The sequence below is a fragment of the Choloepus didactylus genome, chromosome 13 (assembly GCF_015220235.1).
Source record: "Choloepus didactylus isolate mChoDid1 chromosome 13, mChoDid1.pri, whole genome shotgun sequence".
Classification (NCBI taxonomy): domain Eukaryota; kingdom Metazoa; phylum Chordata; class Mammalia; order Pilosa; family Megalonychidae; genus Choloepus; species Choloepus didactylus.
In genome coordinates, this window is record NC_051319.1 from 41,481,216 (window position 1) to 41,507,265 (window position 26,050).

A 26,050-nucleotide genomic window follows, 5' to 3' on the forward strand; every position below is an offset into this window, starting at 1 on the left:
AGTTTATTGGAAGACGATATGTCATTTGTCTCCCTACTTCCCTTCTTTCCTTAATGGTTAGTCCTCAAGATCCAAAAATTTCAGTTAACTTTTTAAAAATTTTTGCAAATATAAATGCAAAATAGTTTCCTTACAGTTTGATAAACATTCAGACACATTTATTGCGGTTAAAACTTTTATAGAGAATAAAGATGAGCAAACCCATGAATCATTGTCCTGTTTGCGTTTCTCTTATAAAGGAGAACATGACATTAAGAATGGTCTTGTTTTTTCATGTGGGAGTTGGCTCTGGAAACTGTTGAGCTTTTTCTTTGAGATAAGTGAAATTCTAATCTAGTGAAATCCAGAGATAATATCATATATACTAGTATTAATGGAGCTAATTTAGGCCATTCCAGTTTACAAACACACACATGCACACACACACACACACATTTTTAAAGTACAATTTGAATACATTTACAGAAATGTAAACAATATTGAAATGATTTTTCCAACTCTTCTCCCTTACTAAATATCAGTTCACCAGACCATTTTTTTTCTCCAGGGCTTTCATAAAATAATCTTAGGTCACCGTTGTTCTTTACATTCATTTTTTTTAATTGAGATTGTTCACAAGCCATATAATTATCCAAAGATCCAAAGTGTACAGTCAGTTGCCCACGGTACCATCATACAGCTGTGCATCCATCACCACAGTTAATTTTTTTTCAATTTTTAGAACATTTTCATTACTCCAGAAAAGAAATAAAGACAAAAAAAAGGAAACTCAAATCCTCCCATACCCCTAACCACCCTCCTCCATTATTGATTCATAGTATTGGTATTGTACATTTGTTACTCCTCCCATACCCCTAACCACCCTCCTCCATTATTGATTCATAGTATTGGTATTGTACATTTGTTAGTGTTAATGAAAAGGTTAAAATACAACTAACTGTAGCATATAGTTTGCGATAGGTATATTTTTCCTATATGCCCCTCTATTATTGCCTTCTAGTTATAGTGTCATACATTTGCTCTAGTTCATGAGAGAGATTTCTAATATTTATACAGTTAATCACAGACATTGTCCACCACAAGATTCACTGTTTTATACATTCCCATCTTTTAACCTCCAACTTTCCTTCTGACTCTGAGCTTACCCTTTCCACTACATTCACAGACCATTGAGCACTGTTAAGTCATTCTCACAACATGCTACCAAAACCTCTGTCCACTTCCAAATGTTTAAGTTCACCCTAGTTGAACATCCTGCTCATAATAAGCAACTGCTCCGCAGTCTTTAGCCCCGTTCTAAATCTTGGTAACTTGTATGTCTATGAGTTTACATATTATAACTAGTTTATATCAGTGAGACCCTGCAATATTTGTCTTTATGTGTCTGTCTTTATTTCACTCAATATAGTGCTTTCAAGGTTTCTTCATCAACCCATTTTTTTAAGATGGTTTTGCTCATACACCATACATTCTGTCTTAAGTAAACAATCGATGGTTCCCTGTATAGTCATGTGTTTGTGTATTCACCACCATCACCACTATTTATATAAGGACATCTCCCATTTCTTCCACAAAGAAGGAGGAAGAGTCAAAGAAGGTAGAGAGACAAAAGAAAAAAAAAAAAAGAAAACATGATAGCTAGGAAGCGAAAAAAGGAAAGATAGCATTAAACTCAAGTAGAATAAAGAGTCAGACAACATCACCAATGCTAAGAGTCCCATACCTCTCCCCTGTCCCCCCCCCCCCCACCAAATGCATTTAGCTTTGGTATATTGCCTTTGTTACATTAAAGGAAGGAAAATACAATGTTTCTGTTAATTCTAGTCTCTGGTTTACATTGATTGTATTCCACCCCCCCATCCCACCCTATTTTTAACACCTTGCAATGTTGACATTCATTTGTTCTCCCTCATGTAAAAACATATTTGTACCTTTTATCACAATTGTTGAGCACCCTAGGTTTCACTGAGTTATACTGTGCCAGTTTGAATGTATTATGTCCCCCCAAACGCCATTATCTTTGATGTAGTCTTATGTGGGCAGACCTATCAGTGTTAATTAGATTGTAATTCTTTGAGTGTTTCCATGGAGATGTGCCCAACTGTGGGTGATGACTCTGATTGGATAATTTCCATGGAGGTGTTGGCCTGCCCATTCATCGCGGGTCTGAATTAAATTATTGGAGCACTATATAAGATCAGACAGAAGGAGCAAGCTAGTACACCCAAGAGGGACACTTTGAAGAATGCAGAGAAGCTGAGAGGGTAGCTGCAGATGAGAGACAGTTTGAAGATGGCCATTGAAAGCAGACTCTTGCTCCGGAGAAGCTAAGAGGGGACAAACACCCCAAGAGCAGCTAAGAGTGACATTTTTGAGGAACTGCAGCCTAGAGAGGAATGTCCTGGGAGAAAGCCATTTTGAAACCAGAACTTGGAGCAGACTCCGGCCACATGCCTTCCCAGCTAACAGAGGTTTTCCGGACACCATTGGCCATCTTCCAGTGAAGCATTATAGCAAACTAGAACATATATAGTCCCAGTCTTTATCTTTCCTCTTTCCTTCTGATGTCCCACATGCTCCTAACCTTCCTCTTTCAACTGTACTCACAGTCATCTTTGTTCAGTGTACTTACATTGCTGTGCTACTACCTCCCAAAATTGTGTTCCAAACCTCTCATTCCTATCTTTTCCTTTCTGTCTGTAGTGCTCCCTTTAGTGTTTCCTGTAGAGCAGGTATCTTGTTCACAAACTCTGTCATTGTCTGTTTGTCAGAGAATATTTTAAGCTCTCCCTCATATTTGAAGGACAGTTTGGTTGGATATAGGATTTCTGGTTGTTGGTTTTTCTCTTTCATTATCTTAAATATATCACCCCACTTCCTTCTTGCCTCCATGGTTTCTATTGAGAAATCTGCACATTGTCTTATCAAGCTTCCTTTGATACATAGCTTGTATTGAGCAGTCAACATTTGTTAATTAAAACCTCAGTTGGAGCTGGGCTGAGGTATACTTGTTTGTTCAGAGAGTCTTGCTCTCTAGCACAGTGAGGCTTTGCAGTTTGGGCTGTGATGGAGGGGCTCTCAGCTTGGGTCTGCAGTTTTTACTTACAGATTTTATGCTGTGATCTCGGGCATTACTCCAAATCCAGGTTGGTGTATGATGTGTGGATAGTCACGTTTGTCTCCCAGCAGTTATTCCAGATTATTTACTGGTTGTTCCTGGATTTTTATTAGTTTTTCCAGGGGAACTAACTAGCTTCCACTCCTCTCTATGCTGCCGTCTTCTTCTGACTCCTTTTACATTCATTTTTCAATATTTAAACATCTGTTACTATAATGAACCTAACCTATTGTATATTACAATGAATACAATAACCTTATTAGCTAGCCATTATTTGTTGTATTACTTTTATGGGGGAGTATTTTCTGAATTCCATCTGAGTATTTAGCTCTCCAGAAACAAGTGTCTTTGTCGTCTCTTTTCGTTGAAATATCACCCGACCTCTCTTTCTTGAGATATAATGTTAAGAATATAGGATCCTTGCGAGAAAAGATTTGCCTTTCTTGTTCACTGTTGAATCCTCTAGGCCCAGAACAATGTAGGGTGTCCAATAAAGATAAGTTGAATTAATTTTTTTTAAAGACAGGAATTGTCTGCATATGAAGTATATTCCCTGCCTATCCCCAACACCCATAAACATGCATCCACAAGCATGCATACAAATATATACCAGTGACTGTGGTATTTTTTGTGCATTCACATTGATCACTGGGTATAAGTCCTCTATTGCCATTCTCTTCATATGTGAAAAATATCCTTCAGTTCAGTGTCTTTATTTCAGCTGGCACCTAACATTTTTATCCTGCAAGAGTCATGTTTTCATTTTTATCAGCTTATTTGAGGCATAATTTACTCAGAATAAAATTCATTTATTTTAATTGTATAATTTGCTGAATATTCACAAATATGTGCAGTCGTATTACCACCACCATGATCATAATAAAGAACATTTCCTTCACTAAAGAGTTCCCTCGTGTGCCTTTACACACACAGACACAAAAGCATGTGCTGCCAACTCCCACCTTTCATTCTTTTCCCTCACCCCCCAACCCCTGGCAACCACTAGTTTATATTTATGTATAAATGTAATCACAACAGTATGTAATCTTTTGTATCTGGCTCTTTCACTTAGTATAATGCTTTTTACATTCATTCATGAAGTTGTGTTTATCAGTAGATTCTTTTCTTTTTATTGCCAGAGCCTATCCATTATACTATTATGCTATTATGTTTTTCAGTCACTATATATTTTTTTCAACATTCGTCTCTGATAATATTCTCCTACTCATTCTAATATTCTCCTACTCATTCTGACCAAATACATTCTACTCCACATTAGGGGTGTGTAAGTTCTCTGATTCATAGCCCTCATTTATATGTTTTTAATTTTTAATTCCCCTTGTTCCTTCCTGAACTCTATCACATTGAGCCTGTTTGTTATTCTAACAAGTAGGTGTCTTTGAACCTCCTGATATTATTCATTCTACCTGTTGTAGTTTCTTTGCCCTGTATCTTCATCCACTGAAATCATACCCCATTCATTAAATCATAGATTATGTGTCCCCTTCTCAATGAATCTGATTCTCTCAAATATAATCTGAGTGCCATAATAATTTGTACCACTCTTATGGACCTGTTGCATTGTCAATTTTAATGATTTTTTTTAAGTTTGAAATTTTTCTTACTAAAGGGTCTTTGAAACCGATGACTGTGCCTTATTCATCTTTGTGCATATTTTTGTTAGTTTATGCTCATATTAAGCAAACACCACAATCTATGTTTAAAGGAAGCCAGCTTTTACCTGTTTTGCAGACAAGATATTATCTGTACAGTATCATGTCTTGCGTAAGAATGTTCTCAGTGAATCTTTGTTGATTAATTCATCTTCCTTGAACCTACGCCTAGCTGTTCCTTCTGCTTTCAGGTATGTCTAGGAAAGTAAACTAGTCTGATGACCCATATGAAGTCGTAAAGATTATCTGTCTGGTTAAAGCTCTATCCCAGTGCCTTACAGATCTCCTGAAATTTAGTAGACATTGATAAATATTGTTGAGAATAGATATATATTGGTTGTGTGCTTTGGTCAAGGCACAGACCACATTAGCAAATACAGATTGATTAGACAGACATTAAAGGAATTTATCTTTTGGTAAACATCTTACCTCTTTGGTTAAAATGGTTGGATACACATTACACTGCCTTACGTCCTTAATGGTCTAAATTCTAGGCGTCTACAGTTCTTTCATTTGTCCCTTTGAAATGTCTTTCAAATGTGTCTCTTTCGCTTGCTGTTCCAGCTACACTGTTCTCTTTCATTCCTTTGTACCTGCTATGCTCCCTCGCACAACATATGTCGTTGCCCATGCTGTGTTCTTGCTTTGATTACTCTTCCCTTTCTGTTTAACCTGGTTAACATCTTCCATTCTTTCAGATCACAACCTGAGCACCACTTTCTCAGGGAAGCTTTTCCTAACTGTCCCCCATTCCCCTCACCCCATCCCTTCAGAGAGCTATCTTAACTCTCATAGCACCTCACGCCTCTTCTTCAGGACACTCTTCATAACTACAGTTTTACATTTGTTAGTGTCATTTTTAAATTCATGCCTTTATTTCCCCTTCAGATTGTAGACAAAACAGGATGGGAAACACCTCTGGGTTTGCTCGTGACTGCATTCCCCCCCTGCCTAGTTCAGTGTCCAGCAGTGGTAGACTCAGTATATATTTGTGGGATAGACAGACACGAGACAGATGCTTAGATGAGTGGCTGAATTTCCTCAGCTACTCTCCTTTTATAGACAAAACCCAGGTTGATAGCAACACCTCTGGTTTGTTTCCAGACTCTGTCACCTCCCCTGTCCCATTAGATCCTCATTATTCATTCTCTTCCTAAAGGACTGCACTCATGATTTCATGCCCTGAACCTCACTCTTCATGACTAACACAACATTTCAACAGATCAAATCTAAGGTCTCCTCATCTGTCAAGGTCTTTCATTATCTGTCTTTACTCAGTCTATCCAAATTCCTTTCACAGGATTCCGTAAAATGTCAACTCTGAGCATCTTAGTCCAGTGACCACACTCTCTCTCCATCCACCACATTCACACCTATCTCTGTTTTCTCAGCTCACTTTGTTTATCTGAAATTTTCCCCTCCCATGTGGATATTCACCCTCTCTTCAGAGCCTTTCAGATAAATAAAGGCCTAGGTCACTTCTATTTGTTTTTGAGGATCCAATTCTATAATTTTTAAAATACTAAGAAGTACCAAATGAGGATTATAGTAGCAGCATTGTATATGATGTGCTAGATATTCTCCATTTGCCCCTCCAGATATTCTTTCCACTCTCTCCAGCCTATCCATACTCCAGGAGACAGACCTTTAAGGACAGCATCAATGGGGTCCTCTGCTCTCTGGCTTCCAGGTGATTTTAGTCGGTGGGAGGAATTGTCAGAAGACTGGGGGCAGGAGGGGAATGAGGTCAGGGTATTTGTTTTCTTGGTTCATTCTCTGTTGGATGATGGGTTGACAGTAACTGGATTTCTCTCCCTATGGCTTTAGCTCCTGTCACTCTTCTCTTGTGGTTCTCTCATTCTCTAGTTCTAGTAACTCTCTCTCTTCCTAACTTTCAGGAATTTCGTCAGTAACAGATTCCTGATTTTTAAATCCCTGGAGTGTTTCCACACCCCTTACATGTTTTCTTAACCTAGTCCACATCTTTGTTATTGGTTCCTTTGTTAAATTCTCTTCAATTACTCCCTTTATTTATGGCTTCTATTTCCTAAAGAAAACTTGACTGATATATTTTAAGTATTAAATAAGCAAATTAACACTTTCATTATAGAAGTAGTGTAGTGAAAATACAGTGCCATTCACAATAAAATTACAGAATTTATAAAATGTACTAATTCATTGTGCATTGCAAGTTGTGGGGTCTGAACATAAGTTGAAAGTTGTAAGATAAATGTCATCCTCTTTCAATCCTTTTTTTTTTTAACTTTATTTATTGAAAAATTAAAAAACAAACAAAAACATTTCAAAGAAAACAAAACAAAGAAATAAAAAAAACAAATCACCTAAAATAACTACTTTTCTTCCAACATGTTCCTGCCATACTCCAAGAAAATTAACAAACCATAATCAAATAAAGGCAAAGAAAAACCAAAAACCTAAAATAGCTACACTGAAGCTAATTTTTTTAAAATGCAATAGCTTTTCTTTTGCTTTATCAAAAAATTTTAAAAATTCAAACAAAACAAAACAAAGGAATTGCAAAAACCAATAACCTAAGTAACTGCATTATTTCCAACATGTCTCTACCATACCCCAAGAAAATTAACAAACCCAAACAAAACAAAGGAATAAGAAAAACAAATAACCTAAATTAACTGCATTACTTCTGACATGTTCCTACCATACCCCAGAAAATTTAAAAACCATAATATTCCTAAGCATTCCTATAGCATTGAGGTTACCCTCAATAGCTTATCTATTCCTATTAGATTATCGTTCCCCTTACACTAATTGCTCTCTTTCTCTAGGTTCCCTACATTTTACAATATAAAATATTTACTTAACGTTTTTCACAGAGTTCACATTAGTGGTAACATACAATATCTCTCCTTTAGTGTCTGCTTTATTTCACCCTGCATTATGTCTTCAGGGTTCATCCATGTTGTCATATGTTTCACGACCTCGTTCCTTCTTACTGCAGCATAGTATTCCATCATGTGTATATACCACATTTTGTTTATCCACTCATCTGTTGAAGGACATTTGGATTGTTTTCATTTCTTGGCAATTGTGAATAATGTCGCTATGAACATCGGTGTGCAAATATCTGTTCATGTCACTGCTTTCAGATTTTCTGGTATATACTGAGAAGTGACATTGCTGAATCGAAGGGTAACTCAGTATCTAGTTTTCTCAGGAACCGCCAGATTGTCTTCCACATTGTACACTCCCACCAGCAATAAATAAGAGTTCCAATTTCTCCACATCCTCTCCAGCATTTGTAGATTCCTGTTTGTTTAATGGCAGCCATTCTTATTGGTATGAGATGATATCTCATTGTGGTCTAACAGCTAGGGAAGGTGAACATTTTTTCACGTGTTTTAGCCATTTGTATTTCCTCTTCAGAGAAATGTCTTTTCATATCTTTTGCCCATTTTATAATTGGGCTGTTTGTACTATTGTTGAATTGTAGGATTTCTTCATACATGCAAAATATCAATCTTTTGTCAGATACATGGTTTCCAAATACTTTTTCCCATTGAGTTGGCTGCCTTTTCATCTTTTTGACAAATTCCTTTGAGGTACAGAAGCTTTGAATTTTGAGGAGTTCCCATTTATCTATTTTTTCTTTCATTGCTTATACTTTGGGTATAAGGTCTAAGAAGTGACCTCCTAATAATACGAGGTCTTGAAGATGTTTCCCTACATTATCTTCTAGGAATTTTATGGTGCTGTCTCTTTTATTGAGGTCTTTAATCTACTTTGAGTTAATTTTTGTGTAGGGTGTGAGGTAGGGGTCCTCTTTCATTCTTTTGGATATGGATATCCAGCTCTCCCAGCCCCATTTGTTGAAGAGACTGTTATGTCCCAGTTTAGTGGTTTGGGGGCCTTATCAAAGATCAGTTGACTGTAGAACTGGGTGTCTAACTCCGAATTCTCAATTCAATTCCATTGATCAATATGTCTATCTTTGTGCCAGTACTATGCTGTTTTGACTACTGAAGCTTTATAGTAAGCTTCAAAGTCAGGAATCATAAGTCCTCCCACTTCGTTTTTCTTTTATAGAATGTTTTCAGCAATTTGAGGCATCTTTCCCTTCCAAATAAATTTGATAACTGGCTTTTCCAAGTCTTCAAAGTAGGTTGTTGGAATTTTGATTAGATTTACATTGAATCTGTAGATGAGTTTGAGTAGAATTGACATCTTAACAACATTTAGCCTTCCTATCCATGAAAATGGAATATTTTTCCATCTTTTTAGGTCCCCTTCTATTTCTTCTAGTAAAGTTATATCATTTTCTATGTATAGGTCTTTTACGTCTTTGGTTAAGCTTATTCCTAGGTACTTGATTTTTTTAGTTGCTATTGAGAATGGATTCTCTTTCTTGAGTGTCTCTTCAGTTAGGTCATTTCTAGTGTATAGGAACATTACTGACTTATGTGCATTAGTCTTGTATCATGCTACTTTGCTAAATTTGTTTATCAGCTTAAGTAGCTGTGTCATTGATTTCTCAGGGTTTTCCAGATGTAAGATCATATCGTCTGCAAATAATGACAGTTTTACTTCTTCCTCTCCAATTTGGATGCCTTTTATTTCTTTGTCTTGCTGGATCACTCTGGCTAGCACTTCTGGCACGGTGTTGAATAACATTGGTGACAGCGGGCATATTTGTCTCATTCCTGTTGTTAGAGGAAAGGTTTTCCGTCTCTTGCCATTGAGTACTATGCTGGCTGTGGGTTTTTCATGTATGTCCTTTATCAGACTGAGGAAGTTTCCTTCAATTCCTACCTTTTGAAGTGTCTTTATCAAAAAAAAGGATGTTGGATTTTGTCGACTGCTCTTTCAACATCTATTGAGATGATCACTTCATTTTTCCCTTTTGATTTGTTAATGTATTGTATTACATTGATTGATTTTATGTTGAACCATCCTTGCATGCCTGGAATGAACCCCACCTGGTCATGGTGTATGAGTTTTTAATGTGTATTTGGATTCGATTTGCAAGTATTTTGTTAAGAATTTTTGCTTCTATATTCATAAGAGAAATTGACCTGTAATTTTCCTTTCTGGTAGCATCTTTACCTGGTTTTGGCATTAGAGTGATGTTAGTTTCATAAAATGAATTTGGTAGTGTTCCATTTTCTTCCATGTTTTGAAAGAGTTTAAATAAGACTGGTGTCAGCTCTTTTTGGAAAGTTTGGTGGAATTCCCCTGTGAAGCCATCTAGCCCTGGGCATTTACTTGTGGGAAGGTTTTTAATGACTGATTGGATCTCTTTGCTTGCGTCAATCCTGTCTTTGTCTTTGACTCTCTGCATAATCTTCTTGGGAGAAAAGGCCCTCTGTGAATGTTAGGCCCAGCCAACTGTCCCTCCTTCCCCTTGATAAATCCTGTCTAGACTACTTGAGCCTTGTGATCGCTTCCTTCTCGGAACTTTTGTCACTCTTTCAACCCATACCACAAAGCTTAATACTTAACTATTTCCTGATGGTCTCATGAAGGTAGGATTAGGAAATTTTTGTATCTATTTTTATTCCCCTGGAACAAAATATATATAGAATAAGTATATATTTGTTGTTCAGTTTGTTCACTGTTGGGGTAATTGGTTGGTTGGTTATTGAAGATTCTTGGGGACAAACTTTTTAATATTTTAAATCTTTTAATGGAAAAAACATCTAATATATACAAAATTGAAAGGCTTGTATAATGAACTTCCATATATGAATCAATGATTATCAACTCATGGCCAATCTTGGTTTACCTTTGCACCCACATACTTTACTCCTCCCTGAAGACACATTGCATTATTTTGAAGCATCTACTACATATTGTTTCATTTCATTTCACAGTATTTCAATGTGTATTTTAAAAGATAAGTACTTCTTTTTTTAACATAACTACATTCACCATTATCACCATTAATGTCATCAACCATCTAGTCAGTGTCAAATTTCTTGGTTGCTATGGATTTTTAAATGTTGGTTTGTTTACATCAGAATCCAAATGTGATTCTCTGGTGAATATTACTGTTTTATCTCTTTTAAAATCTTGATGTTCACTTTCTCTCTTTCTTTTGCCTTTTAATTTAATTTTGAAGAAATCAGGATGTTTGTCCTATAGAATTTTCTTGCTGATTGCATCACTAGAGTATCATTTAACATACACCTCTGTCCTTTGTATTTTCTGTACTGATAGTTGCATCGAGAGGCTTGATGAGATTTAGGTTAGAGTTTTTGGCAAGAACACTTAATAGACTGCTTTGTATATGTCTGGTAACAACTTATTTGTTGTTAAAACCAGGTGCTTGTCTTACAAGTTGTCTACATTTTGAGTTTCTTGACTGTATTTGGCATGTTCCTTTGTCCCCTGTATTTCCTATAAACTGGTGATTGGATCTAGAGGTGTCATCAGATTATTTTGTTAGTTTAGTTTATTTATTTATTAGTTTAGTTTATTTTGGCAAGGATATTTCATAGGTGGTGTTATATACTACCAAGAGGAGCTACATAATATCTTGTGACGGTAATGCTATTTTTGAGTTAGAAATTGTGAAATTGATCAATCCATTATAAAGTTTGCTGTCAGCTTTTTACCTATTGGTATGAACTGGTCATCATTGCCTAGAGTCTTTAGAAGTTATCATTCTTTCTGCATTTATCAGTGGAAATGCTTCTATGAAAAGAAACTTTTCCTCATAAACTCTATGGTCACCTTGAAATACAGTTTATATTGTTTATACAGTTTATGCTCTATAACTGCTGGATATAAAAGGTCACAATTTTTTATAACATTGACTAAAGGTCACTAACTGTAGAAACCTCACTATATAGAGATGACAAATTAGGGTCATTTCACTTTATCATATTTATTATGTCATGTGTATACGTAAAAATATGAGAAAAAATAAGAAAATTGAGCTGATTTTAAAGCACTGAAGTTACTTTTATGTTTAGTACTAGAATTTTCCAACCTGGCTTAATGAAGGATACCATGAACTGAAGTGCAGTATATATGTTTATAATGTATGAACTGATGACAATAAAAACCTATCTAGAAAATGGACATTTGCAGTTTCTGCAGCTATTTGGTTCATTATAATAATAACTCCATTAACTATATGACAAGTATCCACCCCTGGGAGTTTAGATACAAAGAGAAGACAACCCTTATAGAGTCATTCCTTTTCTTGAATTGTTAATATTGCCTTTGAATAGAAGTTGGAAAATTACAGTGGGATAAATTTGGTTTGATAGCCTTAAAAATATATAAATAAAATCCTTAAAGGGAAAAATGACTCAATGCTCTGGAGCTATTTTTGTAGGAACAGGTCCTTTATGAAAGGTTATTACTCATGTAGTATAATAAAATTCAACAAACTAATTCAGCCAACATTCACCAAGTACTCAATTCATATGCCCGGTGGTCGTTGCGAATACAAAGAATAAATCAAGGCCCTAGCCTTTAAAATACAGTCCAATAGCAGAGACAGACTAGCAAACAAGGACCTTTGTTGTAACTGCCTACAATTGTATTAGAGATGTTTATGAAGTAAAAGGAAAGGCAAAGAATATCCCACAGAACTGTATATTTGATTTTATAGTTTCTTTTAAAAGTTCAAGGCAAAGGATACAAATATGTTGAAATGCTCCTGAATGAATTGGAAGTTTTATGAAAATGAATAGATGACAGAATCACCATGGGGCAGGTGGGTAGAAGCAGACTGACTTTGCCTTTGGTCATAACAGTTCAATTATATGAATCCAGCATTAAACTTAAGTACACACAGTTATGTTAATTTAGAATTGAATTGCTTTCCATCTCTTATTTCCCTACAGATTGTCAGGCTTGCCAAACTGGGAATAAGCATTTTATCAATTCTTGGCCCCTTAAATCTTAGTATATCTTGTCATGTAGTTAAGAAATGCTGCAGAAAATGGCTTTTTGGGTACATAATTCACATTGTTATTTTACAAGGCAAACATTCCAAAATTCTGAACATGCCGGGTCAGTACACAGAAATGAGCCCAGTTGCCCAAAGATTATCTGCCATTGGTCAAATTTAGAATTGTGGGGATTTTGTTTTTGTTTTCAGAAAGGTGCTTTCAGGCCCTCTTGGTTGCTTACTTTACAAACATCGTGTTCCCTTATTTCTCACTAACAGAACCCCACTTTTTCCCTAGCATTGGCCCGGAAAGTTAATCTTAATTAAGCCAGGCCAATTATGATAATACTTTCCCCTTGCTTATGAGTGGTTTAGGGGTGGGTATGTGATAAAATTCTAGCCATTTAGATAGAAGGGAAGTCTTCTGGAGCTGAAGTGCTTGTGGGAAAGTTTTACACTTGAAAGAACCTTAAGGAAGAGACTTTTCCTCCACTCGCCTTTGGACATTGATTTGTTGAGGATATGATGCTGGAAACTGCTGCAATCATCTTGTGATCATGAAGAGAGAAACCTACAGGTAAAGGGCAGTGTGCTCAGTATGACAAATTGAAAGGTGGAAAGAACCTGGCACCTTGATAACATTGTTGGGCTGCTGAAAGAAATAACCATTCTGCCTATGTCCTACCACCAGACTTCCCATTATGTTAGGGAATACATGTCTGTTAGTTTAAACCATTTGGAGTTGGTCTTCTGCATTTTCCAACAGAATTCATCCTAAGTATAGAACATTTTCTTAGACCTCTTAAAATACGACAGAGATGCCATATATCTTAGTATGATCTTTGTGATATGTCCAGATGACCTTATGCTACCTACAATTTAAGAGGAAAAATGCTGTTTCTGATAAACACTTGTAGCCCAAACTATGCATTGCCATTTTTCTTTCTAAAAGCACTGTGCCAATTTTAAGTGCTAAGAGCAATGGAAACAAATAAAAGATTAATCATATTTCAGATCAAAAATTTTTACTAATATTTGCCATGATAATAAACATATTTGAGCTTTACAAGATTATTTGCATGTTTTGCATCTTCTCATCCACAGAAAATCTACCAGGCAATGGTTTACTATGCTGATACCTGTTATCAATGCATAACAAATAGTAGAAATGCAAATAATACGTAATACATTAATTTACAAATTGTGGGGAGAAGCATACTCTCTGCTACTGCTTATGTAGTAGCAGAGTTTACAATTGGCACACTATTCTTCAACTATGCAAGAACATAAAACACTTTTTTTTATGATCTAATTTAGCTTCTTAAGCCCCTGACGCTCTAGGTAGCAGGGGAAAAAACCTTCAAGGTATCAGTTAAAGGTATCCCAATCTCTTCTGGTTCTAGACAATTAGTTCAGCTTCCTATTAAGCTTTATTCCCTTCTTTTTAAATGATCAGGATAGTATCTGGATGTATGGAAAGGGTAGTCTTATATAAAAAGCCCTAGGCAGTGGAGGTCTCAAATGAATGAGCCCATGAGCTTCGTTCCCTTAATTGGTATTAATCCTGACTTCTGTAACCAATGGAATTACCCTCCCCTGGGCCAGAAAACTTTCTTTTCTTCCTTCCCTTTTCTGGAAGGAAGGGTATTTCTCTGTGTCCGTCTCTGCCTTTCCTCACTGTCATTAACCTGCCCCCTTCCTTGGGGCCATAATAGCAGAATGACAGCTAAGGAACCAAATGTGATTTATTTGTGAGAGGAATGTGAATGCACCAGTTTAATGTTTTCAAATATTAGTCTCCTTAGAAATATGAAATATGTAATATCTGAAGACCTGAAGTCTTGCCCAGAATGGTAACATTTATGGTAGTATGCTTAACTCAGATTATTACTAAAAAATTGCCATTTTTAATATTGTAAAATTTGGTCTTTTCTAATTCGTCTCTGCAAAGTATGCACTTTTGTAGTGTGTCACCTCATTTTTTCTTAATACATTAAATAATTGATACATAAGGAAACATGTATTGTTGTTACATGTATGTGTATATATTATTTCCTTAAAAATACATCAAGAAATAATTAAAATCAGTATGTGAAGAAAGGAAGGGTAAATAAGACATTGTGGTTTATGTTGACATCACTTATCCAAGGAACAGAAGTAGTTTCCTAGATTGGCAATCAGCAAGCATCCATAGGGATTCACAACTTGGTGGCAGTATGCTTGGTAGAAACTTATGTAATACCAATATTGCTTCAAACAGTTTTTTCTTACCTTGATTTATTTTGAATATTTGGTATATTTCTCTAATTGACCTGTGTGCTGGTTTGTATATATTAGTTCCCCCAGAAAAAGCCATATTTTTTAATACAATCTTTTGGGGGCAGATTTATTAATCTTTCTAATTAGGGTGTGATCTTTTGATTGATTGTTTCCATGGAGATGCAGCTCAATCAACTGTGGGCTAAATTTGATTAAATTATCTCCAGGGAGATACGAACTCCGCCCATTCAGGTAGGTCTTAATTAAATCACTGGAGTCCTATAAAAGAGAGACATTTTGAAGAAGACCATCGAAAACTGATGCTTGGAAATGCAGACAGGATGTTTGGAGATGCTAAGCCAAGAGATGCTAGCCAGAGTTTGCCCCAGAGAAACTAAGAGAGTACCCCCAGATGGTTAGATGCACAGGAGCTGAAGAGGCTAGGGGAGACAAACCCAGAGACATTTTGGAGAATGCCACTTTGAAACACAACCCAGGAACAGCAGATGCCAGCCATGTGCCTTCCCAGTTGACAGAGGTATTTTGGATGCCATCGGCCATTCTTCAGTGAAGGTATCCTCTTGTTGATGCCTTAGTTTGGACACTTTTATGGCCTTAAGACTGTAAATCTGTAACCAAATAAACCCCCCTTTATAAAAGCCAATCCATTTCTGGTATTTTGCATAACAGCAGCATTAGCAAACCTGCTTGAGCCTTCCTTTTTCCTTCAGCCTTCTCAGTCTCCCTTTGATTTCTTTTTTTGTTTTTTTTTTTTTTTTTTTTTTTCATTTTTCTTTTCATTGAGATTCTTTCTTTCCTATTTCCCAAGTAACCCTAAGCCCCATGATCATTACCAAGGGAGCTAGTGGGAAAACTTTTCAGAGGCGCTGTCATGTACTGTTATGGGACATATTTTTACTGGGAGGCATTGTAGATGACTCTGCTAGGGAGGCTCTGGTAACTGGGACAGTGGGTGTGGCTGGAACTTTCTGTAGCCTTGAGAAGAACCTGAATCATGAGAACGGGGTATGCACAATCATAGCCCTTATATGAGGAACGACAGGGAAGAACTGGGTTTTTCAAATTAAGTTAGGGCCACTAACACTCAAAATAAATGTCTAAGTATTAGTATTGTATTGTTACCAAGCATATGGGAGCACTGCTAACATGTGGATTTTGATTGGTGGCATTGTCAGCTACTCCCTGCTTCCTGAACGCTCCTCTTCTCTTGCCTTCAATGAAAACACTCATCTGGATTTTCTCTAAGCTCCCTGCTTTATGGTCACTCTTTCCTTGGCTGGCCCCTTCACAGTGCAGTCAGTTCTCTTTTTTCTTTGCCCTCTACTCTCACTGAGAGAACTTCTTTACATCTGTTGCCTAATTACCACCCAGCTTTCATGTTTCATTAATTTATATTTCCATGCCAGACCTTTCTTGTGAACTGCAGAGCTTTGACCCAACTGCCCATTTAGCATTTACATGTGGACTTTTTAAAAGCTTCTCAAATTTAACATGCCCAAGAACAAATTCATCATTGTCTTCATGCTTGGTTTTTGTGTTATGTTTTCTGTCTCAGTGAATGATAACATCAATTACAGTGAATGATACCATCAATTACACAATCTAAGAATCATCCTTGACAGTGCCTTCTTACTTTCCACTCCTATCCATCTCCAAGTTATGTCTATTTTACCTTTTAAATGTCTCCAAAATCTCTCATCTTTTCTTCTTAATTGCTATCACCCACTTTTAAGCTATCATCACTTTTCTGAACAACTGCCATGGCCTCCCTGTTGGCCTCATTTAATTAATTCTGGCCTCCATGGCTGCTTCCTACAAAAAAAACATTTCATTGGCTTTCCTTTGCTCTCACAAAAATCAAAACAAAGAAAACAATCTAAGTCCTAAATATAGATTACAGGGCTCTAGAGGTGTTTCTACCCCAGCTCAAAACATGTCCCCCAGTCTGTATGTACTGGCTTTTGTTTTCTCAGCTACACCAAATTCTCTCCAATCACAGATCTTGGAAAATACTATTTTCTCTGCCAAAAACCTTGTCTTCCTCTTCCCCTAGATCATTTCCCTTGAGTTACTGGCTCTTGTAGCAGCCTACACTTCTCACATATAATACTAAGAAAAGTTAAAATTGAACATCTATTTGTGTGATTATTTAATTGTTCACTGTTCCAGTAGACTATAAGCTCCATGAGGTCAGAGGCCATGAATGGTTTTTGCTCACAGTTGTATGAATATAGCAGTGTCTGGCTTCCGGGAGTTGCTCAACATATGTATTTGTTGAACAAATGAATGGATGGATGGAAGGAAGAATGAATTTCTAAAAAGTTATCAAAAGAGATACAAACGTGGGCAAGCACTAAGGAGATGGCTATGGCAAGACACATGAGAACAGGTCTAGAGAAAATACAAATTGAAGAGGTCACTTCGTTTTATGAAGTTTTATTTTAAAGTTCAGGAGAATGGAATGCAAGTTGTAAAGTAGTTGACAGTCCCTTTCTAATCTGAATGTTTCTTCCCAGATGCTATATTTTTTCCAGAATCAAATGTAAGCCACTTAATATATAATATAGAAATATGGTTTGGGGTAGTAATTGTGGAGTCTTTTCCATTCTGAAGCTCCCCAAAGAGAAATCTGATATAGTCAGTTTCCAACCAGCTATGTTAAAGTAGAGGAACATGGATTTGAATTGTAAATGTTGGCACGAGTTCATAAATTGGACTGCTTCCAAATTCAGAAAAACTTGATGAAAGACATAAACCAATGATTTAAGGTTGGGGGAGGTGAGTGGTATGGGTCATCAGCAACCCCTGTTCAGAATAGCTGTTTCACTTGGCAGAACTCCCTCATGAGCCAGGAAGCCAAGTATGATTCCACAGTGACCACCACCTGGTTGTGTCATAGGTGATTAATTACCAACAGTTATTAGTATATCCCTGTTTGTTTACTCTTAAATGAAAGTGTGTGAAAGTTGTATGACAGCTGTTCCCTCACCAAAATATTTTCCCCCTTGTCATTTGCTCATGAAGATTTGTAATTCCCAAAGAAGACCCTTCTGCAGGAAAGTAGCTTCCATTTAAACTACTTGGCATTGAGAATCTTGTCATCATCAGCCACAGTGTGATTATAGTTTAAAAGTGCAAATGGGATTCTGGGATGAGTCAATCAAAGGATAAAAATCATATGAAAAAGTGATGCTGTATAAAACCCTAATTAGGTGGCATATATAAATACAGATTTCAGTTCATTCATTCTTGAACTGTGAGCTTATTGCTAACAAAGGAAGAAGGTATGTGCAACATTTAATGAATATTTATAGAGCTCCCAGTATGTGTCAGATATTATTATAAACAGTAAGGATGCTAGATAAACATGATCACAAGAAGCTTACTGTCTAGATTGGGATAAATGTCAAAAAAGCTGGTGGGAATGGAGCTTTGCCAATGGTAAAGATTTTTGTTCTTACCATTAAGGACAAGAGTGGAGCACTTGGGGGGATACTTTCTTTTTATCATTTGGAAATTTTTTAACATAAAATTTTCTCTATGACTATTTCTTCCAGTCTCTAAGAAATGTAAATAAGCAACTTTCATTTATTTGGTGAAGAAAAGACAACAGGAAAAGGTAAATTAGAATAGACTACCCACAAAAGTGACAATCTGAGGAATTTTACTTGTAATAAGTGTCATAACTTCTGGTTTCAGAGAGGTAGGTATTTTAAACATGAGTTTTTTGCTCCGGAAAGTCTTTTATGCCTTGAAATAATTTCCCTTTGCTCTACTTGTTTTTATAGTAAGATGAGGTTGAGAATAAAAATACCACCTATTCAGCATAAGCTTATTATGTGTGTATTAAAATTACTTGAGAAATAGTAATTTGATTCTATTACCTATCTGGATCAATTAAAAGAAAACTGAAAAAAAAAAAAAAAAAGTTCTGATTGCTTTCTTCCTCTCATAACCAAAATTCTTGTCAAAGGGGCCTGATCATTTTCTCTACCTCTCCCTTGTTGGAGTGACAGAACCACTGTCAGTCCCTGAGGTTTCTGTTAGCTCTTGGCAGAATTTAGATCTGAGGTGAGTACTTTGTGAAAATGTAGGGCCTTTTGGATCCTGTCTGGTCTGAATTTAAAATGTGCATGATCTGGGATTGGTAAAGAGATTGCTACCTACTTTCTGAGCAACTACTCTAAGGCATAAAGTCACAAGTACGCCATGGGATGGCTCCACTGGTTCTGGTAATTTAACAAGGAATGGCTGAGAAAAGTTACCAGAGACCATACTTTACTCAATATAGTATTTCTATGGGTTATGGCCTATTTAGAGAAGAACCAGTTTGAAAATAACAATGGAAATAAGCAAAAGGGCCATGTGCAGGTAAACCTGGGTCATGCTGTGTATTTGTACATCTATTTGTGGTACCATATTGAATGGTCTCCTTGGACAAGGTGGTCTGTGGGGCATTCTTTAAACCTACATAAAAAAGGGCTGTGAGGATATTATCCAATCAGGATCAAATCATGGCACTCGATGCTGGAATCTGAATGGTACCTCTGGTTTCCCCAAACAAAAATTACTGATTTTATGTGAATAGTTTTCACATGTAATAGTATACAGATGGTTTTGTTTGTCCCATATTAATTTAAATAAGCAGTTAATTTTATTAACTGCTTATTCCATAGAAACTACTGCATCTGTCTCACAAATCGCTAAAATAAAAAACACTTTTTTTTTTCTTAAATAGTATAGGCAAGGGTGGTGTCTATTGTTTACATGAGAGCTCTTGGTAAAGGTAATAGAATATCATAGGAGTTCTTTAGTAATAAGGGCATGTTTTATCATTTCTAGCACACTGTCTTCTTTTGTTAGAAAAATGTGCTTTTCTTGGATAGTTCCCAATAGCAGCAGTGAAGAGGCATCAGCAATGTGATATCCCTCTTGATTCAGATTTGGCTGATGTGCCAGAACAGATAGCACCAGAGACATGGCTATGTAGATTCATATTATTTCTCCCTTTTTGTACATCTGAGCCTTATGTTTGCAGTTTGAATCCACAGTATTTTACAGACAGTCCCCTGGCACCAAGCTTAGATACAATGCTCTTCCCACAGAGAGAAAAAGATTTGTGATAGTGATGTATGGAAAATTGTGAAAGGCTGTACTAGTAGCTTGGGTTGAATTATAGAAGCATCTTTTCTAGGACAGTGTGTTCAAATGAAAAGACTATTTTAATGGGCGTTAAAGTGTTACTGTGTCTTCAGAATGTGTAAGAGAGAAACATTGATCTGAGTTATGTATATGTTTTCAAATAGCTTTACTTTGCAGAAGCAAAATACTGACCAACACTAAATAGCTGTGGCTCTAGTCTAGTTCATTGCAGCTTGTCAACAACCTTCATGAAAATTGTCTCAGATGCTATTGAAAATCTAGGGGACTTGGGACTGGAATTTCTTGTTAAATATTATGTGCTTTGCTTCTTTAATTTCTTCTGTTAATCAAGTAAATAAAATTGTGTCTAAGAACTGACAGCTTTTTCTTTTCTAATGTTAGAGAGATTTCACAAATAACCTTCTAATACATATTTTTCCATAGCGGAAAGAGAAGTGCTTTAGTGGACTGAGTACAAATTCCATTTAATCAATCTCTAGATTTTTAAAAATTTTGAGCAAGTTACTTACATCCTTCATCTTTAGTTTCTCCATCTTTAAAATGTTACCTGTGTTACCTGCCTGTCAGTGTTATCAAGGGAAATAAAATGACTGGACAGCTTCTAGAATAAAGTAGGCATTGCAAAAAATATTCTACCTTTTTCGTGGTATCATATGCTAACTATAAATAGTATGTTTCAATCATTTGATTTTTAAAAATTATCTTTGAATGACAAAGACTATAGGATACATTTACCTAATCAGGTTATTATTAAATAGTTTTCTTGGTATTGAACATGCAAAAAATGAAAAACACAACTGGTTACCTGCTCATATTAGTGATATAATGATTTTTACTACTTTGAGAAATGCATTATTCAACTTTTTGTAACATTGTGGCTTTGGGAGGCTAGGTTCCGAAAACCCCTTTTAAATGAATTCTCAAATCACAGGGTTAGTCGAAACTGTGTGATTACAAATTATTAAAGTCTTAAATTCTGAAACTGACTGTTGTTTGTAGGCATGTAATTTAAATTTAAAGTAACCATCCATTCTTGGTGACCTGCTATAGAAATTAACTTGTATTGATGAAACAGTATTTTGTGATCACCCAAATAATTTTTCTTTCCCTGTGCTGCAATAAGTTCATAACAGTTTGGCAAGGGCCAACGTCCTAAAATATAGAATTTAGTCTCATTTTTTAGTTAGAAAAACATAGGCATGAAGACTTAAAGGAATATCCAGAATCACAATTTAACTAGAATAAAACTTGATGTCAAGAAAGTGGCAAGAAGGATAGTTCATCATCTTTGATGGTCTTGAAGCCTTAGTGTAAGTACTTTTCACCAGCTAGCTGGGTGGCTGCAGGTGGATCGGTAACCTTGTGGTGAATCAGTAACCTTGTGATGAATCAGTTTCCATTTCTGTAAAAAAGGGGCAATGCCTGTTAGAACTATTACAGCATAGTTGTGAGAATAAAGTGAAGGAACACAAAAAAAGTGTTTACTCATACTCAGCCAGCCTAAGCAGGACGGAACTTGCTCCTGAGTCATCTTTACAATTTGACTTCTTCAGTTGAACCTTGTAAATGTCCCTTGGGAGCTTATTTACATTGAACTTGAGCTCTCAACTCAATTCTAGAAACCAAATCATGTTACCAGAATACTTCAGAACAAAATCACGAAAGCTTTTTTTGGCTGCAGGGAAAAAGATAAATTACCTTTTGCTGTTCTCTGTTCTATTGAACTGTGGTCTTCAGAGCTATCGTCTGAAGACATAATTATTGATTTGATATACAGTGTTTTTAAATGTGCTCATTTTTAGAAATAACATTTTAACTCCCTTTCTTCTAACAGAATTATTCTTTATCTTGGAAAATAGGGCATAAGTAAAACTTAAATCAGAGTATGATGGTGCATTTTACTTTGACAGAAGAGAAAGAGTTGAGATCTGAACACATTTGTATTATTAGAGAAGTTATAAGACAAGAAATATAAATTGATAGAAGGAAGACATTCCCAAGTTATTCCGTCCTTTTGAATTGGGCAGCCGATGGGAAGAGCAAGCATTACAGTATGGATGTGATCAGTGCTTAATATCAATAGCAGTTTCCTTCATTCTGCATATGTTACAACCATCATCTTTATTATTGAGAGAATCAACTTGCTGGATTTGATATAACTCTTTTTGTCTCTGTCTTGCCTGTTCCAAACACAACTTGCAGTGGCTTTTAATATAAAATTAAAGATAGAGTAAAATCCAAAAATATTAGTCCAAAGTAAAAAGACCTTCTGTTTGGTTTGCTTACATTATGGCCTTTGCTTTGACCTTTTCTTGTTATAAATGTACATTTTACTACTATAAATTTACTTTTGTTTTTATATTTGCAATTAAGTCATTAATTGTCACCTTGCTTTGTGTTATCTGTTTGCTTTGTTCCAACTGCCTCTGTTTAAACCCTTGCTTCTGTACTTGTTAGTGAGGCAACCTTAGCAAAGTTACTTAACCTTAGTTTGTCTCACTTTCCTCGTCTGTAAACTGGGTGTAATAATAGAACCTATAACATAGGAATGTGTTTTGAGAATTAAATGAGTTAACACGCGTAAATTGGTTTCAACAGTGCTGGCATATAGTAAGCTTTCAATATTATTATTATCATCTTTAAAATGGGGTTAATAATACCTTTCTATCATATAGGATTTTTTAGGTGTTAGATTATATGACACAAATAAAACATTTAGAACAATACCTGATTCATAATAAGCATTCAATAAATGTTGGCTAGAGATAGTAATAGTAACATCGGCAGCTATAGCAGCCACACAAGTAGCTCAGATAATCAAATATAAAAGATTCTTGAACTTATTTTTTCATATTAGAAGAGTAAGTATGTTTTGTAACATTAGTAGTTTAGAGATTGAAAAAATACCTATGAGCATCTTGTGAATGATTGAAAGATCTTAAAGCATTGTTTTCCCTAATATTCTTGGATTTTGGATAAAAGTTCATTTCTCAAGCATTTACGTGTCTTAAACTCCTTACTGTATAACTTTCAACATTTTCCAACACATTTCCTCCTTAGCAAAATAAAGATGAATTTAAATAATTATAAAGTCTTTTAAACAGTCTACTCAAATGAGAAAAATAGCATATATGCAGCAATAATAGCTCAGACTGAATCATATCTTGTAATTTTTCAAGTTTTAAGATTCTTGTTTGATGTAAAAATACTATATTGGAACTTCCTTGTTCACCAAAATGGAAGTAAAAAAACAAAACAAAACAGATATAAACTTTACAGTTTTTAGGTTTTAACCTACTGGTTAGTAGGTTTTGAGAAACCCAAATGATCACTATCTCTGTTGATAGAGTCTTGATTCTATCACTGCACAGTAATAATCCACGAAGTATGAATTATTAAATGAGTACAGCTGTATTTTTATTGGGTGTGTTATCAGCCATAGCACATACTTTACTGTGTATGGATTTCCATTAAGGAAGTGGCACTGATAGATCAGCAGAAGCCCTGTCTCCTTAAATTGCAATTTTTAACACTAAGCATTCTTGATGTTACTGTATTTGATAGTGGAAAATTGACCATTTAGATAAGAGACCAGTAATTGGAAAAAAAGGAATAACTGAATTAATGTTGATTTATTTGATATACTATGTAAAGAATTTTAAACTAAGGGGAGGACAATAAAATATATTATATTTTAAGACCAATTTTTATGCACTGAACTTTTCTGATATATATTGGGCAGTTGTGATTCATGAAATTAAATATTTAATTATGCAAATATTAGAGATGGTCATTTAAAACCAACTCACTATTTTAAAACCAGATGTATTAAATTTTTCCAGGCAGTTTTATATGAGCATTTATAATGCTGCCCTTTGTAACAATACTATAACTATGAGTCATATAACTGGTTTTATAAATAGGATCTGAAGTCGCTTAGGAAAAAGTCTTAGAAAAACTTTTAGGGAACCGGAAGTCCAGACCTAGCCCTTCATCCTCCAGCCCTAGCAGGTTGCCTCACCTCACTGGACCAGTAGTTTTTTTGTTTGTTGTCTTTTTTTTTTCTTTTTTCTTTTTTTTTTTTTCAGTTATCAAAGCCATGCTTTTAATAGTTAGCATCTTTTGTTTACTAACAGTTGTTAATTCAGATTTTGTATCTTTCTTTCTTTAACAGTCTGATACATACTTCTGCACATCATTACGTTTGCCCATGGATGAAGAAGCCTTCGTGAGTAAGTATTAATTGGATGGTATTGGAGGGGGACAGTTGAAGAGAGGGCAGCTATTTGAAATCAGTGAAAGGGTCTCTTTGATGGATATGAGTATATTAATCTTTTAATGTCAGTTTCTAAAATGCATTTATCATGCCTAATGCAGAAACAAACTAAAGAGAGCTGCTGAGAGACAAGATTACAAACTGTATCTGGAGAGATTCATGAGTAATGGTAGTTAAGGAGCTGCATGCAGATGTCAATGGCCGCCAATACCGTGTAGTCCCATTTGTATAGTATTGGTTTTCTGTCTGTGGCTGGATGCTTAATTCCACTCTGCTCAACGGACTGTTTATTTACTTGCTGTTTCATGCTATAAATCGATTGCACTTAGAATCAACACTGGGGAAAGTAAGATTTTACCTATCAGACAGGTAGATGGATGGGGAGGGAGAGAAGAAAGGAAGGAAGGGAAGGGGGCAGGGAGGGAAGGAAGGAAGGAGGAAAGAAGAAAGAATCAGCCCTTTTGTTTATATTATAGAATAAGAGGATTCTTAAATAACAGTTCCTACCTCAGTTATACCTTTAAATCAGATAGGAAAAGTGACAAAGCACCATCTGTTTTCATCTAGGTTGTTTTAATTTAAACATCCCTTATGACAGACTTCACTGTTTAGGGAAGAACCTTGATTGGCAAATTATTCACGGATTTGTTTTTTCCATTCACTTTTCTGGTTTGAGATGTTGATTTTGGAGAGAAAGGGATGGTAATGAGAGTTGTACTTTGGTTCCTTGAAACTAATCTTTAAGTGGGCTATCTGAAATGGCTATTATGAGAATTGTAAAATGTGTACAGTAGCCTTGGGGCAGTCTGAAGATGAATTTTATGAGGCGTTCCCACAGAAATGCACATTATAGCCCTGCAAAGCCAGAGCAATGTGCATTTTTTTTTTCAGACCCTTCATGGTAATCACAACAGAAAATATAACCGATAACAACACTATTGACAAAATTTGCTCCATCGTTAATTCTTAAGGATGGAAGTCAGACCTTGGAAAGTTGAGCGTTGCCTGACTACTGTTTTGTATAATTTTTTAATATTACAAAGAAAAAAGTTAGGAAGGGTTGTGCTCCCAAGTCCTGAATGGAGTAACTATAAAGACAGAAAAATATTTTTAAGACCCTAATTGTAGCACTTTGAGTTATACCAAAGATGATAGAATATAAATTCAGAATTAAAGTATGAACAGTAAAGCTTTCCTCAATTTCATATCTACATATTTAACAGCCTATGAAAACAATAATATTTTCTCATAAAAGGGAAGTTTACATGATTTTTTTTATTACTAACTTTATATTTTATTTGTCCAAGTTCAGGGGTAGTTTTGATTCCTTCTGTTTCACTCTTGGTTTGAAAAGAACATTCTACCCACCTGTGTAAATATGGTAGTCTTGTTTCACAGCAATATTATGGGTCTCGCATTATACTGGTTTGTTCCTTGGGGTTAGTGATTGTATACTTTTCAGAGCTGGTGGCTCTGAGGGCTATAAATATATATCCTGGAATGTGCTATTGCTCTTCTAATATAAATGTGTTTTCTTTCATGTAATTTTAAATTGAAAACTACTAGTGAATATATTCAAACAAGAAAAAATATTCACAGGAAATATATAAAGGGCTATATTGGAACTAGCATGCTAAATGATTCTGCATTTTCTTAAG

The 26,050-nt window shown here is 35.6% G+C and overlaps 1 protein-coding gene across 19 annotated transcripts in view; it reads left to right on the forward strand.

Annotated features, from left to right (window-relative positions):
* PAM (peptidylglycine alpha-amidating monooxygenase) overlaps positions 1-26,050 on the forward strand; it is a 306,111-nt gene that overhangs the window by 145,567 nt on the left and 134,494 nt on the right. For all 19 annotated transcript variants that reach the window (XM_037801760.1, XM_037801762.1, XM_037801761.1 and 16 more), the window contains one exon: positions 24,291-24,348. In XM_037801760.1, the coding sequence (XP_037657688.1) occupies positions 24,291-24,348 (58 nt within the window). The remainder of the gene's footprint in view (positions 1-24,290; positions 24,349-26,050) is intronic.